The sequence below is a fragment of the Phoxinus phoxinus genome (assembly GCF_949152265.1).
Source record: "Phoxinus phoxinus genome assembly, chromosome: 24".
In the NCBI taxonomy this organism is placed as follows: domain Eukaryota; kingdom Metazoa; phylum Chordata; class Actinopteri; order Cypriniformes; family Leuciscidae; genus Phoxinus; species Phoxinus phoxinus.
The window spans coordinates 19015019-19041088 of record NC_136899.1 but is presented as its reverse complement, the minus strand read 5'-3'; the positions used below and the strand labels follow the sequence as shown (position 1 = coordinate 19041088).

The 26070-nt window shown below is 36.0% G+C and overlaps 1 protein-coding gene across 4 annotated transcripts in view; it reads right to left on the bottom strand.

Moving 5' to 3' along the window:
- atp6v0a1b (ATPase H+ transporting V0 subunit a1b) overlaps positions 1–26070 on the bottom strand; it is a 37384-nt gene extending 11314 nt beyond the window's left edge. Inside the window, exons 1-21 of one of the 4 annotated variants that reach the window (XM_079601575.1) lie at positions 25983–26070; positions 23898–24073; positions 23713–23791; positions 20660–20757; positions 20430–20558; positions 20161–20243; positions 16980–17106; positions 16777–16859; positions 16606–16699; positions 16269–16481; positions 14972–15122; positions 14700–14839; positions 13892–14052; positions 13666–13756; positions 13091–13209; positions 11094–11310; positions 10876–10983; positions 7426–7620; positions 4537–4554; positions 2085–2202; positions 1819–1990 (exon numbers count right to left, since the gene is read on the bottom strand). In XM_079601575.1, the coding sequence (XP_079457701.1) occupies positions 1819–1990; positions 2085–2202; positions 4537–4554; positions 7426–7620; positions 10876–10983; positions 11094–11310; positions 13091–13209; positions 13666–13756; positions 13892–14052; positions 14700–14839; positions 14972–15122; positions 16269–16481; positions 16606–16699; positions 16777–16859; positions 16980–17106; positions 20161–20243; positions 20430–20558; positions 20660–20757; positions 23713–23791; positions 23898–24014 (2513 nt within the window). In that variant the 5' untranslated portion in view covers positions 24015–24073; positions 25983–26070. Of the gene's footprint in view, positions 1–1818; positions 1991–2084; positions 2203–4536; positions 4555–7412; positions 7621–10875; positions 10984–11093; positions 11311–13090; positions 13210–13665; positions 13757–13891; positions 14053–14699; positions 14840–14971; positions 15123–16268; positions 16482–16605; positions 16700–16776; positions 16860–16979; positions 17107–20160; positions 20244–20429; positions 20559–20659; positions 20758–23712; positions 23792–23897; positions 24074–25982 lie in introns of all 4 variants that reach the window. The other 3 variants (XM_079601576.1, XR_013796307.1, XR_013796308.1) reach the window with 3 other exon arrangements.

The following is a 26070-nucleotide window of genomic DNA, read 5'->3' as shown; positions in this document are numbered from 1 at the left end:
AGCATTCAGAAAGCTGCGTATTTCAATATATCACCTCGCAAGGCAATGAATGAAACTAATTACCGGTAAATATAAGATAAAATAACAAGCAGATGTCATGAAATAAAATTCTGCTCCATTGAAATACAGCAGAACACTGCACTTTCAACCATTTCATGTTTCACCAGGTGTTATGTGTATTGTCTTCTATTGTTACAGTATCACTGGGTGAAAAAATGCCTTCAGATTTAGGTATGTGTTATTCCTGTAATTAAATCTGTGAAATAATATCTTCAGCAGACAGATCTGCCCCAATCAACTGTGTTAATGAATTGCTTGTATTCACAGAAGTCTGGATTTTTGCTTTATTAGAGTCCCTTTAAGCAGCTTCAGTGGAATGAATTGCAAAAGTGTAATGCCTCGAGTCAAGGGCTTAGGACAAACCCTAAGCTGAATGTTTGGGCAATGGAAAGGCAGTTCTGCCTTGCAATAATAAAATAAAATCAGTTATCAGGACATACAGTTATTCTTAAGAGGCAGTGATGTGCACCTTTCCTCTTCACACTCTTCACCTCTGTAGCACATTTCAAAAGGATGACATAATCTAGACTTTCCAATATTAACGGAAAAGTGTGGCGAGGATAGAGAGATAAAAAAAACAGTTATAGAAGAGACTAATCCTCTAATCTGTTCCGTTCCATTCATTCATAGATTTTTTTGCTAACATCAATTCAATCATGACAAGATAGATAGATTTGGCATGTTAATGGATATGACAATGTTAATGTATTTGGTCTTGGTGGACTAGATAAAATACTTTATATATAGAAAGATGGTGCATATTACTTATGAATGGGAGAATGTGCAATGCGCAATATGGTGGAATAAGTCCCACCTTCTAAATAAGAGAGCCAATCACTGATTGATAAAGTCATCACAGTTCAAGTGAGATTTTGTTGCTGATTTGAAATGCGTTATTTAACTGTGAGTTCGACAAGCAGTTTTGGGGATTTTTCAAGATTCCTCCATTCAAGTGGATGCCAGAAATAGCTGCCTGGAGGCGTTGCAAATATGGCCGCCTTGTGAACAGACTTTTCTTGAAAGGGACTTTGACTAGATCTGGTACGCATGCTTCTCTCGCTGCTGCAAAGCAAATATGGACTTGCTACTGGCAATAGATACGCAGACATGCTGCTGTGAGCATGTAAGACATGCCGCTGCTGCATGAACCGGCAGATCTAGACAGGTGGAGCTGGGGGAGGTGGAGGGTTTTAGAGCAATTCTAAACTCTATTCTGAACCAGAATATTTAAATGTTCAGCAAGCAATGCCATTGGCTGCAGAAGGCCAAGCAGCTTGTGCCATGTAGAAAACCAGCAAGCAATTTTGCTCAAAATTGTCCTAGACGTCTAGGATAAAACAAGCCAAAATTTGGGCTGTCAGTGAAAAATGTAATAGACGTCTAAACCATAGCCCAAGAATAGACTAGTCATCAATTAGATAACAAAGAAATTAAATTAGTGAAGAAATGAAAACAAAAACACCTTGTAATCACTGTTTGTGTACTTTACTTGCATGATAGAATATCATACAGTACATCTCGCGAGTTAGTTAGGCAAAAACGACATGTAACCTATGTCGGGTCTATAGTTAACCTGGACGGTGAAATGACGGCTATTGCTTGCTGGGAAATTATGTCTTTGCTAATTTTGCTAATTTTGTCTTCATAAAGCCAACAAAAATGTTAAAGATCAATTGTTTGAATTTAAAATTAATACAGTATTTCAGTATTTTTTTGTGTGTGGACACGCTGCCCTGTGTGTTGGTTTGTGTATCTCACCAATGCAAGCGCAGAGCGTGCAGGAATGCAGACAGTCCCTCCATGATGAGTAAGATGCACACTGTTAGTGTAGCAAAGGCAGAGAAAATGATCGACAAGGCAAAGAATCCGCCACCACTCCGAGAGGACAGCCCAATACGCATCACCATTCCCCAAAGAACCTCAGATAACTCTGATATACAGACAAAGAGAAAGTTATATTTCAACAAGCCAGTGGATATGCTGTTGATATTTGTATGTGTGTGTGTGTGTGTGTGTGTACTTACGAGCATGAGCCAAACTAAGGGCCCAGAGCCGCAGGTACGAGGCCGTGTTGGAGATGCAGCCCAAGCAGTACTCTATAGTGTGAATGGCCTGATGAACAGCCATATCTCCAAAGTTAAACTGCAGACAAGGAGAGAAAACCAGAATTCGGTCAATAATTATCTTTGAATGTAAGAGCTTCTTTAACAATCTCTTCATGAACTTTTTGAAGCATCAAAAGTTTTGCTAGCATTGACTTTCAATGGAGGGTCAGAAATCTCCCAGGCTGAAGATGAACGAAAGTCTAATGGGTTTGGAACGGCACGAGGGTAAAGGATAACAGAGCTTTAATTTTTGGGTGAACTATTCCTTTAAAGTTGCCTTTAAACTGCCCAGTTGTGATTAATAAACCTGAAATACCTATAGATATAGGTGATAGTAGATATAGAAATACCTATAGATACCTATATACATATAGGTGACTCATTAGGGGATCCGACTGTCAAGTTTATATAAAAATTTAATTAAAAAAACATAAATAGTTTTCTTTCCAATATAATACCAATATTTAACAGTGTACATTAACAATATGTAGAAAACAACTTTTTTAAGTCTTTATATTGTATAATGCCTACTTACAATAAGCAGTAGCCTATGCAGTGTATACTATGCAGAATTCAGAGAGTAGTAAGCTAGTATTCTTTTCAGAACTTTTCAGGTCCCATTTACATTTATGTTTATGCATTTAGAAAAAGCGACTTACACTGCACTGAGAGAATACTATTTTTTATCAGTTCATACATTCCCTGGGAACTAGACTCATTGTTGAGCTACAGGAACGTAGTGAAATATTTTAACGTGCTATATTTGTTATACAAATACTGATTATCCACCCACTTCCATTTGCACACAGCTGAACATTTTTTGTGTGTTTTTCTGTGCATATATTATTTTAATATTCTGCTCTTGTACTTCAAGTACTGGAAGCTTCTTAACTGAAGTAAATGTTTTTGCGAATGTGAGCATACTTGGCCAGTGAAGTGTTATCAGATTCTAAAATGATAAGTGAGCTTTAGAAGGAACACTGGCTCGGCTCCGTAATTCATCTTCACTTTCCATCATAATATTTTCATATGGTTTGAGCTGCATGGAGTCATTAGTGTTGAGAACAATAGAGCTGCGATGATTGTGATGTCAGTGATCTGTTTCCTGTCTTTTTTCTTCCATGTTCTGTCTAAAGATCACATATCCTCTTTTGTGAAGTTATGAGCAGTGTGTATACACACAAACACTGTTCTATGAAGAGTCTTTAATGACATTTATGTCATAATAAAAGTAGAAGGCTGCAATGGACCTGCATCCCAAGACCCTGACAAGCAGTTTGGACTTTGGAGACTTGGAGAATTTGAAATTCAGAATTCTATATACATACTATACATACTTATGCATGCTTGAATATGTATGACAAACTGGAATCCGAACATAGCCTAAATGTATGGACAGCACTTCAGCTGGAGTTCATCAATATGTCCAGGATGTTCCTGCTCAGGTGTTTCTGTCCAATAGAAATAATCGTACTCTTACTCGGCAAAGTTAGCAATACAATTGAGGGAAAATTGATGTCAGGTGTGTTTATCATGAAGGAAAACACAGGTCTGATCATTCCTACTTGTAACGTTTAGCTTGGCTGGGGCTGGTTTCCCTTTTCCACTAGACTCTTTTGTCAAGCATGCCGAATGGCCCAAAAGCCATCATGGAAAACCTGACGTAACACTCTCATTGTTCTATAACAGAGGTGTGTTATCAGGATATCATAGGAACCTGAAGTCCAAGGCTATTGAGTGACTCATAGTTTGTATTAACACGATATCAAGCAGAATACATCATTCTAACAACTGAGTGTAGAAATAACACTAAGAAACAGCAGGTAAGTGTATCCAAGAATGATCTTTCATTCATCTACCATTTTTTTTCTCTTCACTATCGCCACCCACTGATAAGTCATTCAATCACATTCTCTAGGCGGAAATCATTTTGCTTGTTGTCCCAATTTTTTTAAGAATTAAAAAATTATGAAACTTGATTGAGGTTTCATGACATCCACATCCGTTACATAATTTATTCTTTGCGGGAAGCGTAACTTGTAGGGATGTGTGTATTGTAGTACTGCGGGATGCAAACAGACCCTTCTCAGTTTTTAGTCCATTTGATTTAATTGCTTAAACAGAAACAATGTTTTCACCGTTTGATTGGACAAGTTTTTGAAAGAGATTTATATTTTGAGAAAATTACTTAAATTCTTTGAGTATATTTAATATTTAAAGTGAGTCTATAATTATGAGAAGCTGTTCATTTGAATAAATCATTACAATTTAGTTGAATATTGAATGAATATTTATTATAAATCATTTTTATGAATAAATTATATATGAGAAGGATTGTATGCAAATGTAACAATACAGAAATGTCTCTTACCGGTTCTTCCTCCGTATGCTTGAAAAGAAGAGAACAGAGGTTTAGATAAACAAATCAGAAAAAATTGTATCAATGTTTCTAATTTCATTACTGTGGAATTAACGGTGAGAAATTCAAATGCATACCACTGAGAATGATAGGAAAGGTTACATATCAGACAAATAAAATCTGCTAGGAAACTTACGCAGGTGTGTGATGTGTGTGTGTATTCTATACTGCACCTATACTGATAGACTGCTATTATACAATATTCAGATATGAGCATGCAGGATCATGTCCTTGTGTTTGCACTCATTTTTCCATCTCAGTAGATGAGGATCTACGCAATTATCTTACACCACAAACAATCAATGCCATGTGTGGATAATACCCGAGACTCAGTCATAACTCATAATGTTCATCATAATCATAAATTACAGAAAGATTCAATTACGATGGCCATAAATAATTACTGTTTCAAAACAGTTTCAAAACTACAGAGCATTCCAAAATGATTGAATCCCCATATGGCTAACTTTCTGTTTCCACTGTGTCTTAAACAGACCACACATCAAGTGATGACACTAACATTTAATAATAAAAAAGGCAGCAACTATTTGCAGTAAGTGCAAATAACGGTAGTTGCTATTTACACTAAGCGTACATAGCAACAAAAAGTATTTTCTTAGCACAAAAGTGCAAATAGAAGGCTATTTTAGATTTCAGAAATGCTGTTTTAAAATAAGTGTAAATAGCAATAGATGTAAATAGTAGTTAGATGCGATTTAGATGGCAGATACCATTTTCACCTCAGTGTATTGTAATATATTATAAAACATTATCCAATAATAACAACATATTAAGTGTACATGATTATATTCTTTAAAGGATGCTGCCTTATTTGTCTATTAATTGTCCCTCTCCCTAAAGCCCTCCCCTATACACCTACCCCTAACCATATTGAATCTGCTGATCAGTAAAGGTGTCCTCGAAGGTCCAAAATAGGGAGTCATGATTTTGAACATGATAAAATGAGCTGTACGTGTCACGGTTGATGTGGACACCATCCAATTTCAATTCTAGGCCAATTAAATACCCGTTAAAGCCGCTTTTTCCCCCACTATAGAATGGCCGTAAGGCATTTTATTTCCACTTGTCGAAATATATTTCCATTTTTCTAATATTTTCTTTTTTTATGTCAAATAAACACCTCTCCAAGCTGATATGTGATGGGAAAAGGTAGAAGAATGAGTTCAGAAAAAGGTCAGTCGCGTCAAAAACTAATGCCAACCACCAATCCCTCCACACCACTTCTCTTGTTATCATATGCTATTTTTTGTAATTTTGTCTTGCTCAATCAGACAGTGATGGGCAAAGTTAGTGTAAATAGCCTCTGCTAACAAGATGGGCTATTCATTAAAAAAAAAACACTCCAAAAAAATTTATATGAATGTGTTGTTCAAAATAACAAGTTATCGCCCTTTATATTGCCCACAAATAAAATCTAGTAGGCTAAGGGTTTGTTTACACGACAACGATGTACTAAAAACAGACACATTTTTTCTTTGCGTTTTTCGCATACAGTTGACAACGGTGTCAAAACGATCCACGTTCACGCAGATCTGCGAAAACGACTAAAAACGCTGTATTATGCATGTCAGGCCAGTAGTTGGCAATGTCACTTTGTAAAGAAAGACTACGCACCTACTGTATTGACTGAACACATAATACTCATGCGCATAACATCACAGGTTTCACAATTCACGTTTTTGTACAGTAGCTTACACAGAGACGACAACTCTATAGTTTTTTTTTTTTTTTTTTTCAAATCAGTTTGAAACCAGATTTCACAAGTTTGCATTTTCAGGCCCCCAAAACATAAATGAATGGCAAAACGCAGAAGTTTTATTTTTGAAAGCGGTGTCCTGTAAAAAGCCCCTTAATCTCAAAGAAAAGACCCCCAAAATCTTGAACTCAAATGAACTTTTGCCATTTCGTTTTTTTTTTAATTAAGCATTATAATATATATATATATATATATATATATATATATATATATATATATATATATATATATATATTGAAATATTAGAAAGTATATAATTAAAGTTATAAAAGTAACTTTATAAGTAAAGTTATATACCGTAAGCACATTTATTATTTCAACTGTAATGCATTTGGTTTTATTTTTGGAGTTTGTTATAATTCCCATTATTTTCAAAAATGATTATCATTAGATTCTCATCACTGTAATTTAGTCCTTTTTACAGCATTACAGTAAAAAATAATTAACTACAATACTTTTTAAAATTTGAATCAGCATTAATGAAAGGTCTTACAACATTTGCTACCACGGTCAATTATACTGGTTGTAAAAGCAGGCTTCATTGTCTTTATGCATATCATTTCATATATATGACCTGGAAATCATATATCTATCTAAAACATCACGGCACCAAGACAGCAGCTTTTCGTTCATTCAAGTGTATTTTCATTATTTGTTGTTTTTAATCTGCTCTGATAGAACATACGGTCAAAAGTTAAGACAGGGGATGAAAATATTTAGCACATTCCAGTGGTGGGTATGTTTGGAATGGATGAGTCAGGCTAACAGAGTCTCTGTGAGGAGTTACTCCTCTGTTTACATTTCTCAAATCACGGCAGGATAACAAATTGCTTAACCATCTTTCATTTATTAAGTAGTACGTTTAATTGGTGGTTTATAAACCATAGTTACTTTTCCATTAATCTTGATCTCACTGCACTCCACCTACAACATCTCACAAGTAACGTTTTTCTGTGCGCCACCAAAACGTCTCTGACTAGGTTGTGATTAGATTGTATTTTTATGTATATGCAATAAGGAATAAACACAATGTAGAGCTGGCCGACATCACAGACTCCACCCACCTCATCTCCTTCCTCTGAGTGCTGTGAGAGCTGGTCGTGGTCAATGATCTCCGCCTCGTCCTCCGTAGGTCCGTTTCCGACCCGGACGCCACCGAATTTCTGCGTGCCCTGTTGGGTGAGTCCGGTGGGTGAGGTGGTGCCTGTCTGCTCTAAAGTTTCTAGATTCTCTGCAGGTCTTGCCTCCCTCATCTGGGACTAAATACAAACAAGGTCTGTGTGGCTATCAGCATGCCATGGGGCGCCTGAGTGTTTGCTGTCTGGTACGGCTGCTTGGGGCACCTACCAAATATGATGGAGCTATACCTGTCAATCACACAGCAGCTGGCCAAACAAGCAGGCTAAGCCTAAGGTTCAGCTAATTGCATTTAACATACATTTAAACTAGAATCCTGTGTTCTTTTAATTCAAATGAACATGCATTTTAGTGTCTGAAAGCATTATATCTATTTCACACTTAAAGGGAAAGTTCACCCACACATTTTTATTCTGTCATCATTTACTCACCCTCAAGTGGTTTCAAACCTGTATGAGTTTCTGTCTTCAGCTGAACACAAAAGAAGCTATTTTGAAAGAATGTCGGAAACCAAACAGTTGATAGGCCCCATTGACTTGGAAAAAAAAAAAACTATGGAAATCAATGGGGCCCATCAACTGTTTGGTTACCGACATTCTTCAAAATATCTTCTTTTGTGTTCAGAAGAAGAAAGAAATTCATTCATGTTTCGATTAACTTGAGGGTGAGAAAAACATAACAGTATTTTCAGTTTTGGGTGAACCTTTAAGCATATTCTTTTAAAATATATAATACATGCATAATTATTAGGCAAGTCGATATTCTGATCATGTTTTTTTTTTTCCAAGCACATTTTACTAATTCCAAATCACATCAATCTTAATAACTACTGTTCATTGAGTATATAATCATTTATAAGTGATATATAACTGTAAACACGTCCTGTAATTGAAAAAAAAAAAAAAAAAAAAAAACCCACCTTATTTTCAGTTGGTTAGTTAGCAGGTTTTCTTTTACGAACGAGTAAAATGGGCCAAAATAAAATATTTAACTCACACGGAGAAGCCCAAAATAGAATAGAATAAAATAGAACATCATAAATTATATTTATGATAAAACAAGAAATCCACACTTTTGGTCCCCACATTTGAAATCTCTGCGGTATTTTTTGTACTTTTAGGGTGGATTTACAATATTTGGATGAAATACAATATATAAATCCTGCTGAATTCTACAGATTTCACCCCATTAGAACAAGAACTGATTCTAGTTCAACATTATGATGGATAAATTGGTTATTAAGTTTACTTTTTTTTTTTTTTTTTAAATGTCATTATGGTAAAGAGTTAAATATCTTTGTTGTTCAGGGCGTCCTTCCACATTAATCCTACAATTATAGCTGTTTTGCTAAAATAATAATATCATCAATAATCAAGTATTTTATCATTTTGAAAAAATCAGTACTCTCAGCGCTAAAACTCGGCGGTCTTTTCAATGGAAATTATCTGTGACCTGTTATCTTTTTCTTAGCTCTCCTAAACAATCTTCCATCTGCTGTAAATTCTTCAAGCATGGTAGGTGCCCCATTGGGTCAAACCAGAGTTGACTCTTCCTTCAAAATCTCATGTGATCTACAAACATGCACAATTCTACTCTATCAAACAGACATACACTGCCGTTCAAAAATGTAGGATCGTACAACTTTTTAAATGTTTTTTAATGTTCTCTTATGCTCACAAAGGATGCATTCATTTGATTAATGATACAAAAAAAAAGTAATATTGTGAAATGTTGTTACAATTTTAAATAACTGAATATATTATAAAATGTAATTTATTCCTGTGATCAAAGCTGAATTTTCAGCATCATTAATACTCAAGTCTTCAGAGTCACATGATCCTTCAGAAATAATTATAATATGCTGATTTGCTGCTAAATAATTTTTTTTTATTATTATCAATGTTGAAAACACCTCAGGATTCTTAGATTAATAGACAGTAAAAACATTTTTTTTCTGAAATAGAAATATTTTGTAACATACACTACCATTCAAAAGTTTGGGGTCAGTACAATTTAAATTTTTTTTTTGGAAAGAAATTAATGTTTATCCAAATGCATTAAAATGAATCAAAAGCAACAGTAAAGACATTGATAATGTTACAAAATATTATATTTCAAAGAAATGCTGTTCTTTTGAACTTTCTATTCATCAAAGAATCCTGAAAAAGAATTACACAACTGTTTTCAACAATGATAATAATCATACATGTTTCTTGATCAGCAAATCAGCATATTAGAATGATTTCTGAAGGATCATGTGACACTGAAGACTGGAGTAATGATGCTGAAATTTCAGCTTTGCATCCCTGGAATAAATTTGATTTTAAAATATATTCAAATAGAAGATATAGATAACTATATTACTGTTTTTACTGAATTTTGTATCAAATAAATGCAGCCTTGGTGAGCAGAAGAGACTTCTTTTAAAAACATTAACAAATCTCACCAATTCCGAACTTTTGAATAGCAGTGAATGTACACACAAACATTCATCTATGAAGAAATTCAGGAAAGGTGTTGTACTTGGCTTTGTCCCATGGCATGCTGTCAAAAAACATCTGAGGAAACACAATGCTCACAGTCTATAAAACTCCAAACCCCAGTACCAGAGGACTGTTTGTTCATATATTTGTCATAGACAATAAAATAACACAAGCATTCCTTTCAACATTCCACTTAACCCTCTGCATTGCAAGTAAATCACTTGCATATGGGAGTATGGTACATTTTGAGCTATGCAAATAAATGATACATTCTTAGATATCACTCACCAGTGATTGAGTTAGAGGCTAAGAATAAGCGTAGTACACATATATTTTCATGTGCCTACATTTGAACGTTCATAGTCTTTACAGTGCAGTTTAGAGTCTTGATATCAGTGGATATGCTTCTGTATTTGAGACTTTTTTAAGGTGTCTTTGTTACAGGGTAATTATACATTTAAGTACTTACTATAGGATTAAGATTGGTTTAGGGTTGGTTGAATTTATAGTTATTATATAGTAACTACATGTAACATGTGTAAGAAGGACACTGTAAAATAAAGTGTTACCAAATTAGTAGTAGTATTTTATTTCTAGTATTGTTAGTTTTTATAGAAACACCTAATGACAAATTATGTTAATCATCACTCCCAGCCCATAATTTCTACCATAAAAAATAAAGAAAAAATTTGTGAAGAGAAGCATATTTCAAGTCATTTATACATATATCATTCATCATTTATGTGTAGTTATATAAAGTCTGGCAAGTAAAAATGTAATAGCCAACGGCGATTCAATTGGTAAGGTATGAACATCATGTCCTCTGATTTAATGACATGTAATAAAAGAGAAAAAGGAATTTTGGCTGGTTTTGGTTAGAGAAAATAAACATACCAGGTGCTTCCTCCACATGTACTGACGGCGCAGGACCAAAGTCTTCACCACCAGCATGCATGGCACGCACGCCAAAGCTATCACCACCAACAGAGACTGAATCCCCACCTATGCACACATAGAAAGAGATCCCCCAATCATTCAACCAGAACTCTATCCTGTTCTAACCACACTTCTATCTTTCTACAACCATCGTTTTGTGTGAATGTGGGCGTTACCTGCCCTCTGTACAGAGGTTTGTTGGTGGGGTCATTGTAGTTGAATAGAAACATATTGATGAAGGCTATCAGTAGACTGGGAGCGTCTTTAGAGATTGCTGCGTCGTAAGCAATCCACTTGTAGAAGATGAGCAGGACCAGATAACCGAACAGACTGCTCATGAACACAATCTCAGGGATGAAACCCAGGAAAATGTTCAGAGGTTTCTTAAAGTACCTGTGAGACACATGAGGGAAAAAAAGCTGCAGTTAGAGCAGTAGATAAAACTCTGAGGGCCCTATTTTAAAGGAGAACTCCGGCGCAAAATGAACCTTTGGTCTAATTACACATTGTTACCTAGTCAACCGTTATCTGAGATTTGTTTTCATGATTATCGAATGTAAATAGTTTTATCTCTAAAAACAGTTTAGCCTATAACGCTAGTATAACGCTAGTATATAGGGCATTGACTAATGACAAATAAAAATCGCTTGTTAATACCACTAACAAGGCTCAAAATAGCCCCACACTAACACGGTAGCATAATGAGGGTCCCTACCTTCAAACCGAAGCATTGAGAACTTTTACAGTGTCCAGACAGTTTAATAAGAAGATATTTTATACATACAGTCAACTTCACGAATACAGGCAGAAGCCATCTTAGAAAAACAGTCTCTACCAGTTGATCTCCGAAACGCCGATCCAAATGCGCTGAACTGTGTAGAATCTCATATGGTCCAGCGCATTTGGATCGGCGTTTCGGAGATCAACTGATAGAGACTGTTTTTCTGTGCACTTAAAACGTGTCCGAATCCACTTTTGCTAGTTTAACGACGGGAAAAATGGTTGGCGCGCCCGGCGCATGGTCTAAAAGGGTTGTCCCTATTCACTTAATGAGTAATGGGTGTGTTTTGGTTGTAACGTGCAAAAAAACAATTAGAGTCTCGTCTCCCATTCCCTTTAAATGTCAGTTGCGCTCGTGCCATGGCGAATTGCTATTTACATGGCGGAACTAGCAAGCGGAAAAACTGAACGCTTCTCTAGCGAGGAAACGGATCTGCTCTTGCGCGAGGCTTAAGCGCGCAAGTATACCATCTATGGGACAAAGTGTATGTGCGTTGTGGACCCGCCTATAGGCGCACATTACTAACGCGCTCTTTTAATAAAAAAAAATATTGCGCCATTTTCAGTTGGTCAATGGCGCAGTCTATTAGCCTGGCAAGCCAGACCCACATCAAGATGTCAGGTCTGGGAACTCACCATTGGCAGGGCTCAATCCGAGGGGCGGGATAAACGGTTGTCTTTCAAATTCCCGCTGCATGCAATAGGATAGCGCTACAACCAACCAGAGCAACGAAGAAGGTGACGTAGTCAGAGCGGCAAAGATCCGGTCGGCAAAACTCTGAACACTTCTTCCTTTTTTAAGAATGACTTAAGTGGCGTTCTTTGTTCTTTTCTCAAAGAAAAGCTTAACTCCAAGTCCTCCAGAGTCGCGGCCAAAGCCGATTCGAAAGACAACTGTTCGCCAGCAGCAGCAGCCATTCTTTGTTTTCAAGTAGCATGAAACCGTCGCAACTCTGTCATTATGTTTAGCCCGCCCGCCGACTCTATATAGTGTAGTATACACGATGTGATTGGCCTGACTAGAGTTTGTTTTTTCCAGTTCTAAAGCCAACGGAGAGTTGCAAGACTACCCTGGCTGCAAAATAAATTTGGCTGCCGCTACGGTGCGTCTAGAGTTCTAGGCTAGCAGTCTATTTCAGTTGCCTCAAAATAGCAACGCGTCTGAACAATGCGACTGAACACACACCTCGTTTTCAGACCAGCATGCCCATGGGCGCACGAATGGGCGCAAATGCATTTACTATTTAAACAACGTGGTGCCAGACGTGAAAATGATAACTGTGTCGAGCTGAAACTAGCAAAAAACACTTGCGCCGCGCGGCTGGTGCTGCATTGCACTGAGTGTATGATAGGGCCCTAGCTGCTCCACACACACATTTGGACACACACTTACAGGTGATTGAAGAGAGACAGTGAGACTCCAAACAACATGTGAATGACACCCAGGATTACAGACATCTTCATCTTAAACGAGTTCAGGAACGTCAGCTTATTTGAGGCAATATTCCAGATCTAACAGAGAAACATTAGTAGAACAACATTATTCCAGCATCTCTGTGGTTCACACACGATTTGTTGAAGATAAATGCTTCATTTTACAATTAAGTTTTAAAGATAGATATTAGGGAACTGCATTTTGGATATTTTTAATACTAGAGATAAACTACAGGGTAAAAGTACACAGGAAGAGAAGGTCTCGTTTGTGCTATTTGATTTATTGATCGTTGCATGCACATGTAAAACAAAAGTTTAAAATAATTTTCCAGCTTTTTAAGTTTATATTTTGCACTCCTCAACAAAATCACCCAGTGATTTATTCATTATTTTCACATATTACTTTTTAAATGAACACTCCTGGTGAACACTCCTATATTTCTTCATATCGCAATTTGAAATACCGTATATTTTGCAGCCCTAATATCTGTGTGTGTATTGTATGCATGTGTTTTTGTGTGATGCAGCACATACCGGGTCAATTCCCAGAGGATACGGGCCACCAAACACGCCAGGAACAGTAGGGCTTAACTGAAGAACTGAGTTACTATCCAGAGTCTCAAATCTACAAACAAACACACACCGTACAAAGACAGAAACAGAAGAATATCACATTTTTTAAAATGTGTCATTAGTTTCATTCTAAATTCAAAATGTATTATTTTTAAACTGTTTCACCGATTTAATGCTGTAAACTTACGTCCAGTTTCCCTTAGGGAAAAACATGGGCCGCACACTCCAGCCAGAGCCGAACATGTTGATGGACTTGGAAAAGCAGTCATTATAAATCAACCCGGTGTAGACTGAGAATACCCCCATCAGAAGAACGATATAACGACCTGCAAATATCATGTTAAATATCTACTCACACACACACACACACACACACACACACACACACACACACACACACACACACACACACACACACACACACACACACACACACACACACACACACACACACACACACACACACACACACACACACACACACAATATTAGTATATGACTTTTGAATTTATAAAAAAAGAAAGAAAATAACGGTAACACTTTACAATATGGTTCATTAGTTAACTACCTTTCTTAACATGAACTAATAATGAACAATACATCTTCAGCATTTATTAATATTAGTTCACATTAATTTCAACATTTACATCAAAGGTTATATTTGTTACGAAGGTACATATATCATGTTAACTAATTAACCTTATTGTAAAGTGTTACCAAAATAACTTATAACATAATAAATATTCATACAAATCCAGCATCTCTGAATATGGCTTTATGATTATACTATGATTGTTAAATTATATAGTTGTATGTTAAATACATTGAAACAGGAAGTTAGATCTGTATATATTGAAAGGCTTGTCATTTTAAAATGTGAATGTAAAAATGTACATTTTAAATCCATTAAAATCCATCATTACTAACATACACTAACAACACCATATTTGATTTCGACTCCATCTTTATCGTAAGAATTATTGAGAAGCTGAGACCTCATTGTCACTCTTCTGAGCAAGCAGACGGGTCTCTCTGATGACAAGGTAAAGAGCAGCACATGTCATCAGCAAGCCATGACCCATGTCCCCAAACATGACAGCAAACAGGAACGGGAATGTAATGATTGTGTATGGCGCTGCAAGAAACAAAACAGAAACAATCCAATCATACAACTGTAAAATAAAACCTATAATTTATTGCCGGACAAAAAAGTGGACTGCAGATCTAACAATTCATTTATAAATGTACTTTAATGCATAAGAATTACCTGGGTTGATCTCTCGGTAGGTTCCGATGCCGTAAGCATCCACAATGTTCTGGAACCCTGAGGTGAACTTGTTGGTCTTGTTGAAAGTTGGTGGAGTCTGTTTGGTCTGCATTCGATTTAAGATGGAGGGAACTGTGGAGCCACTCCGTTCCTACAGGAATAAAATTGTGATTAAACTGACAGTATTATTACTGCATTATTACCTTTTCAATGTACACTGCCAATCACATCTACTCATTCTTTATTAGCAATATTTCCACATTTAAGTATAAAAGTAAAGTGATGTAAACTATGAAATAACACAAATGGAAATACAATCAACTTCATGAGTGTCATGATCATGTCTTGTTTTAACATAAGTCTGTAGATTTACAGGTTTTTAAAGGAAATAGGCTCATTTTCCAACTCCCCTAGAGTTAAATAGTTGAGTTTTACTGTTTTCTAATCCATTCAGCCGATCTCCGGGTCTGGCGGTAGCACTTTTAGCATAGCTTAGCATAGATCATTGAATCTCATTAGATCGTTAGCATCTCTCTCAAAAAAATGACCAAAGAATTTCAATATTTTTCCTATTTAAAACTTGACTTCTGTAGTTACATTGTGTACTAAGACTGACAGAAAATAAAAAGTTGCGATTTTCTAGGCCAATATGACTAGGAACTATACTCTCATTCCTGCATAATAATCAGGGAACTGCTGCTGCCGTACCAGCAGCGCAATGATATTACAAACTTAGTGCCGGTCACGTTGGAAGTTACCGAGCTGGGGACTATTTTCAGGCGCTGCGTAATATCATTGTGCCGCACAGTTTATTAATGCTAACGGTCTAATCCGATTCAATGATCTATGCCAGGGATAGGCAACTCCGGTCCTGGAGGGCCACTGTCCTGCAGAGTTTAGCTCCAACCCTAATCAAACACACCTGAACAAGGCAATCAATGTTTTCAGGATTACTAGATAGATACAGGCAGGTGAGTTGTTATTGATTACCTGATTGTTACCTGATCTATGCTAAGCTATGCTAAAATTGCTACCGCCAGACCCGAAGATCGGCTGAATGGATTAGAAAACGGTAAAACTCAACTGTTTAACTCTAGGTGAGTTGGAAAATGAGCCTATTTCCAAAAAAAGTGGAGTGTTCCTTTCATAAGAAAAGCATGTACGCTTTGTGTCCGAGCTTTTGACTAGAAGTGAATATATGCAAAGCATATTGTTTTCTTGCTTTTATTTGTGGATTGAATGACTAAATTAAATCATATCTCAGTGGTCGAAATCATCAAGAATGAATATTACTCACCGTTCCCCTCCGCAGAGCGAATTGAATGGAATCCAGGTCAGAAACGGGACACCAGACCTCAGCGATCAAACATTTCTGAGTAACATCGATATTACAGAGGTTCAAAGTGTGATAAATGGCCTTCATCTTCCTCACTTTGATGAACCACACACGTATGGTTTTCGCAGCGGCCTGCAAAACCCTCTGCCGGTGGTCTTCAGTTTGATTCAGTACCTATATGATTGAACACAGCAAACACTGTATGATTAGGGCATTTAATGCTATTTTTGCATGAATTTAAAGGTAATCAAAAAAATTTAGTTGAGACAAAGAGAACTAGGGTTGGACTGTGGCATACCATCTGGAGGTCATCAATGCGGGTGTTGACACCCGCTGCCATTTCTTTCCTCTCCTGAGGGGTTTCAGGGCACGGGTAGAGAGATGCACGGAACCTGGCGACCAGTTTAAAATGTTTGATTACCATTGGATAAAATGTTCAGAATAATTCAGAAAAGACCCTGCTACATACCCTTCACAGATCTTCTTCACTCTGTTCTTCAGCTGGTCTCCTTGGAAGAAGATGATAAACACGGATTTGTGCACCTGATCACCCTGTGACAAACAAAGACCCATGACTTGAACAATTTGATCACACTTGTAAATAAAATGTAAAACGCAGACATCCTAACTGACTTAATCACTAAATAATTCAGAATAAGAATAGAGACTGACTGTTGTGGGGTCCTCAAGAGGGTCCTCAATCTCTGCCTGACGTAAAAAGACATTTCCACGGCAGACTCTCCACAGCATCCTTTCAAACGTGGGGATTCTCTCACGGTTTATAACCCCAGCCACAAACCTACAGGGTAAACAAACCTGTATTATCAGCAGGGTACTTAGAGTGCACTTACTAAAGTCAATGCAAATCTGTTATTTACTCTGATTCTGAATTCTCTTCTAATATTACGAAAGAGATATTGTGATCTCTTTGAATAGATAAAAGCTCTGATAAACAAAAAGGCTTTCCCACAACTGTACAAGAGTAGGTAGCCTATGTATGCACCAATTCCATTTTATTTCTTTTACAGTAATTCCAGTGAAAATCAGTTTTTTAAATCCTAAACCCACTATCATAAAAAAAAAAAAAGGAAATCTCAATTCCAAACAGTAAAAGTAAATTCTTATGATATTTGCAGTGAGCGAATTCTTAAACAGCAACAGAAGACAGTGAACAGAAAGAAAATGTAATAATTATTCACTGATAATCTATCCCCCAAAATTCTCAAATTCCATTATAAATAGTAAAACACTAAATAGTATTAATATATACTAAAATAAAAATATATTTCTAAAGAACTGGTGCTGTCAAAAAAAGAATTAATAATTGAATGATGAATGGAATGATGAAATTCCAGAAAACGCCTAAATTGTCACAATAGGGTGGCTGTTGTAAAGATTGCATGACAAAGGAGAATCAAAAATGAGAACAATATTTCTCAACAACAGAACTAGGAGCATGCAGGTGTAAAGATAATCATAGAAAAAAACACATTAAACAGATGATAACTAACAAACTCAGGCCACATCCACACGAAGCCAGAGCTTTCCCTATCCGATGTTTTTTTTGCCTCGCTCTAAAAAAGAATTCCGTAAACACGGCGTCGTCTCAAGAAATATCTGCGTACACACGAAACCACTGAAACCGACTCAAAACGATGTAGTATACATCCCAGACCAGTATGTGGCACTGTAATTCTGCCATATAGATACAATAAAAATGGAGAAGAAGACTTTGAGCATGCGCATAAACCTTGCGCGCTGTATACAATAATATTAGGCACAGTAGCTTCTTCTTTTCTTTTTTACCAAGAACTTTATTAAACAATAATAACAACCATAAATGGCCTGGTACAAAATAGGGATGAGTCACGAATCACGATATTCAATTAGTTGTCGGACTCATAAAGCTTGCCACAAAGAACCGGCAAAAGTAATGAATGAGTCAAATATAGCAAGGAGACATTTTAATAGTTTAAAAGTAGACATTTCAAGCATTCTATATATTTCTGAGTTTCGGTTAATTTATGAGACGAGTTCCAGTTCACGAGCAATGCAAGTTATATTGCGCCGGCGCGTCCATGTCATGATTATATTGTCAGCTATATTTGCTTCTTATTTATTAAATCCAGGCAATTGGTTGATGAAACATTGATTAAAATTAAGATACAATTTATACAAAACAAAATTCACTTTAAATAAAGGCTTTATACAAACCAGCTTTATATAAAAACCAAAATGATGTCTCCCGCTATATTGCGCATCTTATGATTACTCATGCTGTTCACTTTCATAAATCAACATAGATGAAATAAAAAAATAACATTATTTAAACATAAATATGAAACTAAATACATTTTCTTTAATGGCTACAACAGGCTTACTGAGAAATGTAATGTCGGAGTGGAATTTGAGCGAGCGCCATTGTGCTGGCGAGCATGTGCGTTTTTTTAACAGCCTAATAATCAAATAATTCCCAGTGATCGTCGAATACTATTTTTGTTTGAAATGCCCATCCCTACAACATACGAAATGTCTTAATCAGACAACAGACCAGCACCATAGCATAAGAAAAATATAAAGAAATACAATAAAAATACATTTAAGTAAATAATAAATAGCCTAAAGTAATAAAAGAGGCTCAGTAGCTTCTGCAGCATTATATTATATTATTATACAAGCATGTAGTCGGCAGGTGTTGTTGCTGTTACGTGACTAGCAGTGTCTGACTAGTCGACACGTGGGGTGATGACATCAACGTTTCACAAAATATACGGATTGGCTGTACACACGAAAACGCAAGCGTGTCGTTTTCAGATTTATCCACTTTGGGACCCGGTTTCAAAAAATAGCGGTTTCAGTCTCTCAAAACGCCGGATCCGTCTGGACGAAACGCCAATACGACACAAAATTTGTCCGTATACAGCTAAACGCGTCTCCGTGTGGACAGGGCCTCAGAGTGCAAACTAAGGGCTAGCTATATATACAGGGAACAAACAAAGGAAACTAAACGAGACACAGGTGCAAATCGTATAGAAACTAAGGGACATCAATAACCTAGGAAACAGAAACTAGGAGAAACATGGGGTTCGAATTTAGGCACTGCTAAAGACAGTAAAGACCCTGGCTCACTCTACACATTGGGACACTGATGACTCTATTTCCAGCTACATGATAACATCCTCATTGTACAACATCACTGGTATTTATGAACAACAGCAGAACTGATATATTTCTGATATTACTTTTTAATGTTATTTAAATTACATTATGATACATACTTTTCGTGTTACATATACATGTAACATTTTAGCCGTACATGCATTATAAATGTTAGTTCGATTTTGTTCGTTAACTGTCTAGTGGTGTATCTTTATTCTGAAATATAATTATATTTTTTATAATTAAAAAAACATCTATCGTGTGTCATTATGTGTAGGGAGTTGGCTGACGTGATTTACGTTTCGCACTTCAGAAATTCCTGGTTTTCACGGTGCATTGTGGGACTTTTTTGGCTTAATTTAATAATAATAATAATATATTATTATATACAATTATATGATAATAAAACATATATACTTAATATGGGCTATTTCGTTCTGGAGGTCCTGCAGAGTTTAGCTCAACCAACCCTGATAAAAAATCTGTAATCCTGAAGACCTTGGTTAGCTTGTTCAGGTGTGTTTGATTAGGGTTGGTGCAAAACTCTGCAGGACAGTGGCCCTCCAAGGACCGAAATGTCTCATCCCTGCTTAATATTCTAATATACTTGTATGCATTTTATTTATTGTTTTTGTTATTAAATTATCAGTTGTTGCAATGGTATCAAGAAATGTGAAATTGCACTGGAACTCACCCCAGGCGCAGTGGGGCACCTCGGCCAGCCTCACTGGGGTCCAGCAGAGATGAGGATTCTTCCAACAGATTAGGATCCTCCATCTAAAAAGAGTCCAGTAGAATTATATGTTAGGGTCAGAGGTGGTTTGGATGTAACATTTCAAAGTGGATTTGAAAGACCTTTCCACTGTATTGGACCAAAGGCTTAACTAACACCTCAAAAGGTCTTGAGTTTTTTTAGTTTCTCTCAGTGGATTGCTTTCACATTGCCGGAGAGGACAGGCATACCTCGTCAAAGAACTGCTGGGTACGTCTGAGGATGTGCTTGAGTTCGGTCAGCTCTAGAAAGTTCTTCTTCAGGGCCTCTTGATTAGTGTTGATCTCTTTCAGCTCATTCTCCAGCTTCTCAAAGGTTGCCTGGCGATCAAAGATATAAATATAAGTTAAAAACATAAATCGAAAATATAGATATTAATATATACCCAAAGTCTAACATAACCAAGACAGAGTAAAATTACCTCAAGGTCAATCATGTCTCGTGGGAATGGAACTTCAGGATTCTCACCAGTGTCCATAGTTGAAATGTTGGCTTTCTTAATCTCCTTCTCTACAAACCCTGCAGAACATGACACAAGCATTGATGTATAATAATATTTAATAATTCATTCTCTTTGATTATTTTTCACAGGGTGAATTTTTTTGTCTTGTTTAGTGGTGGATCTTGCCATAAGCAATATAGGCCTTAAGTACAGGGAACTACACTAACCTTTTCCACTGGTGGCACTTGCGCTACTAACTTTTTCAGTTACTGGCGCAAAACATGATTTGGTCGCACAAATTATTTATAGTAAGCCGCTCTGGATAATAATGAACAATAATGAAACTGTATTGCATACAGATGTGCTTTTTATTTTACTTTCCATCTTTTAAACCACATGCCGCCTTGTTTTCTTTAACATTGGTTGGTATAGATTTACTGCAATAGAAAATACAGTACACAATAATGTAAATTAATTTCTTTTGGATTTCAACATGCTATGGTTGCCACAGATGGGCAGACTCCTGAACTCTTAAAATAAAATAAATATAATCCATAAAATAATAATAGATTTTCAGCAGCTATTGACTATTCAGTATTAAAGATAATACAAAAATGCATGTCTACTTCACAATTAAGTGAAATATAATAAGCCACAAATAAGGCTATATTATAAGCTACAGTACATTGAACTTAGCCTAATTATCAATTCAGATTCCTCACTTGCTCGGTTTGCTTGACGCCGAAATGCAGTGGGGAGTGCTGCTGCGTCACGGGATATGTACATGTCTATACATTTCGCGTGCTTCATACTGTCATTGTGAAGCTTCAATTTACATGGACACTTATAATCGGATTGACGGCTCAATCGGACTAAAAAAATCTTCATGTAAACGCCTTAATCGATCGGGTTGAGCTCGATCCGAATGCATTTTCGATCGGATTGAAAGGGGTGGTTTATTCCTTTTGTAATACGATCGAGAGAACATGTCAACACTTGATCGGATTGAAAACCGAAACTGAAAGGACTGCGCGTACAATGACGTATGACGCGCGGAACGAGCTGTTCTTCCTGTTGAATAAAGTGTCATATAAATGAGTGTCCCGTCATTCTAAAATTCTCATTTCACTCAGCGCCTGTGAAGTGAAGCAGGACAACATCCCACTAATTGTTTTGGATTCTCATCCACAGACGACTGGTTTTGGCCGCGGGGAGGGGCATTTTTACCGCGTGATAAATATAAACAGCACGGCAAAACGGTTCAATGCTCAATGTCTCCAAATCATGACCAGAGACGGATTAATATTACGTCTGCCGTTTAAAACAAATAAAGAGCCAATAGAGGAGAATGGTTATACGCAAACAGCGGGAAACGTGTGACATATAAACGCGCACATCAACCCGATTACTTTATAAGTCGCGGGGCTGAAGCCAACTTTATGTGTTGAATGCTCAGAGCACGTTATAAAACGTATTCTTAAAATACACATTTCTGTTTTAATAAATGCTCATAGTAAATCATAGCATATTGCCTAAAACATAAGGTAGGAACAAAAATAATCAGTGATACATTTGCGACCCATTAAAAATTAGGGTCGCAATGGCATTTCAAAAGGTCGCATATGCGACCATTTTGGTCGCAGTGTAGTTCCCTGCTTAAGCAGCAGAGTTTTATGGCTGACCCCCTTCCCCACCGCTAAAATTATACTTGTAACAAAGTAGGGTAAAACAGGGCTAAATGTGTGAGTTAAAAAGCACTCCCCCCCCCCCCCCCCCCCCCCCCTGTAATCTAATCCACTAGATGAAACAAAAAATCATTGCACCACTTTCCTAAACATCCACGTTGCACCATGTGGAAATTTTGGACATAATCTACTATTTAGTGGTTTAAATCTAGATTTATGCAGCAAATGCAGTACATTTTGATTTTCAGTTTTGTTTATAATTAAATCAACAGTTTTTCAATAACTGAAGAATATGTAGAAGTATGGTATTTGGAGTAAAAAGCACCCCTGCTTTTGCGGCGAAATGTACAATAATTAACATGATAATAAATAGCTGGCTGACATTTCCCATTGTTGACATGACATGTTAGATTTAGATGGTTAATATAATTTATTAAGTAGGGTGTCCACAATAGAGATAATATATTTATTTATATTAAAATATATAATATGAATAATTTCATATTAATTCATATCATGGATTCATTATTAAAGCAGTGCAATAATCTTTATGAATTTATATATGAATATATATATGAATATATATATATATATATATATATATATATACTGTATATATATCTTTTTTTTCTTCTTTTTTTTTTTACATATTTCTGAATAATTTAAATGAACATTTCATGACAACAGTATTTATTTGAATAAAGTAAACATTTTTTTTATCAAAATAAACTGAATATGGTAAAAACTTAGCTGAAGTGCTGTTTTAAAAAAGTATTATTTTAGATACTTTGCAAAACATATTACTTTAGCTAAAGTATTTGTATCCATACTGGGGTCCTTTTACCAAATTGTAACAAAAATGTATGAGATGGTGAGAATGGTATAAGGCCCCCCTCACCATTTCATTCATTTATATGATTTTTACACAAAACAAACCACTTTTAAGATGTATTCATCTTTAAATTCTCCATCAATGTTCAATAAAAATATATACCGTACATATTTTTTCTATATAGTGAAAAGCACAATGTGTGCCTTTTAGCTCCAATGTAAAATAATAAATCAAATATAATGTAACAGAGTACAGTATATAACTAAACATTTATGATTTTATAAGTTCATTTTTTCTACCATTTTCTTATATTTTGGTATTTATCTTAAAGGTTCTTTTAGTGATGGTTAAGCATAATACACATAAAGGAATATGTGTCCATTCTATCACACCTGACTTTGTCCACCATTTTAGCCAATCAGAAACGCTCTGCAGCTGTTAAACATTCTGAGGACTCAGGACCGTTACTGGTCTTTGTGTGTACAGTATGTGTGTCCATGTGTTGATCCACTCACTGAGCTTCCTGTCCATCTCCTCACAACGTCTCACTTCATTCACAAACTTCCTCTGAAACACGTTCACATCAGGGTTGAGCTGAAAGAAAGAGGCTTGCACTCATTATCAACAGATATGATAGAGGACAATATATGACAGAGGAGAGAGCAGGAAAAGAGAGAGAAAGCAACCTGTCTCTACTCACATCTCTGAACTGGACCATTCCCAGCTCTCCCAGTTCACTGACACAGCAATAGGCCGCTTCAGACTGGAGGAAGAGCTGGGCCAGAGTCATCTCCTCACTGCGGAACAACTCCCCCATGATGCTGTAGACCGCAGGAACTCACACACGGATCAGAAATCAATCCCACTGGATACTACCTGTCAGGAGAACAGAAGGACATTTTATAAATGATACAGACAAACAGACAGACAGACAGACAGACAGACAGACAGACAGACAATAGACAGATAGATAGATAGATAGATAGATAGATAGATAGATAGATAGATAGATAGATAGATAGATAGATAGATAGATAGATAGATAGATAGATTGATAGATAGATAGATAGATAAATAGATAGATGTCATATAAAAATATTTCTATACAGTATGTATCTTTTAGAATATATATATATATATATATATATATATATATATATATATATATATATATATATATATATATATATATATATTAATGTTTTTAAAACACATCTCTTTTGCTCACCAAGGCTCAATTTATTTGATAAAAAATACAGTAATATGGTGCAATATTGTTAATAATTAAATTATATTATATATTTGAATATACGGTACTTTAAAATTTTGCTGAATTTTCAGCATCCTTTCTTCAGTCTTCAGTGTCACATGATCCATTAGAAATCATTATAATATGCTGATTTGGTGCTAAAGAAACATTTTTATTATGATCCATTATTATTGGTGCTCAATGATTAATAATGGTTCTTATTATTATCAGTGTTGAAAACTGTTTTTTGCAACTTAACATTTTTGTGGAAATCGTGATGCTTTCCCCCCAACATTCATGTGTAAAGCTCAATGACAAGCATTTATATACAAAAATTATTATTTTGTAACATTATAAATGTCTTTACTATCACTTTTGATTAATTTAATGATGAATAAATAAATTAATTTCTTAATTTTTTGATCAAATAACTGCAGCAATAGTGGGCATAAGAAACTTATTTCAAAAACATTAAAATAATCTTAATTATTCCAAACTTTTGACCAGTCATTGGCAGTTATAATTAATTCATTATATTACATATTTAAATTTAATTGAATTATAATTATACCTTAATATATTAAAATGTAGCCTAGGCTTTCACAAAATTAACTGAACATTTGACATTTATTTTGATATCCACAAATTGTTTAGCTGACTGAAATAAAGCAATGAAAGTAATCACCATTAGATATTCTGTAACTGAGGCTGCTTCTCTTCTCATAAGAGAATCTGTGGGCTGGGCACAGCATCGCTCGCATCTCAAAGAGCCGATTGGCTGAAAGCTCAGCATCCTTTCTGAATGGCGGATGAACTCAACACCCCTCGCATCTCTAAGAGGTGATTGGCTAAAAACCTCAACAAGGTTCACATCTCTGCGAGCTGATTGGCTGATGCCTCAACATCTCTCACATCTCTGCCGCACTGTCCTTCAGCTCTGAAGGACGCCATTACGCACTCCTCTCTCTATTGCTAACAATCATTTTTATCAGAATTGTATCACATTATATAATATACTAACAGATTCTGCCACTTGTGAAAGTCTAATACATGCATATTAATTTGTAAGATGTTCATTTTTGTTTAATAAGGCGACAGTGAATAATTTTGCCATCATCCTGATTATAAATAGACCAGTTAGAGAAATAGCACTCATGTTGTCGCATTTTCAGCCAAATTAAGTAAAACATGAATTCCTAATTGAATAAATGAACGCAAGAATGAGTAGGCTAACCTTAAGTTATGCTCTGGGACGCAGATTTTACAATTTACTAATAACTAAATGCTGTTAACAGTTTATTCTTTCACGCGAATATAACATAACATTGTAACCATAATCACAATCAGAGCGAATATTAATATATTTATCAATGCTATGGCAGACAGATTAGATAAACCCCAAGCACCTTCTCATTCCAGCGACCACAAATTCAATGATTCATCCACTCATTTATGTCTTATATACATATAGTGGAAGTGTTAAAAGTGTGGAGAGAGAAACAAAATCACAAATATGTAAAAGATAAACGCTCTCACCGTCCTCGATGTCTTCAGAGATCACTTCACCTCTGCGATGATGATGATCAGACGTGCTACGTGACGTCACGCCAGCTGCTGCTGTCAG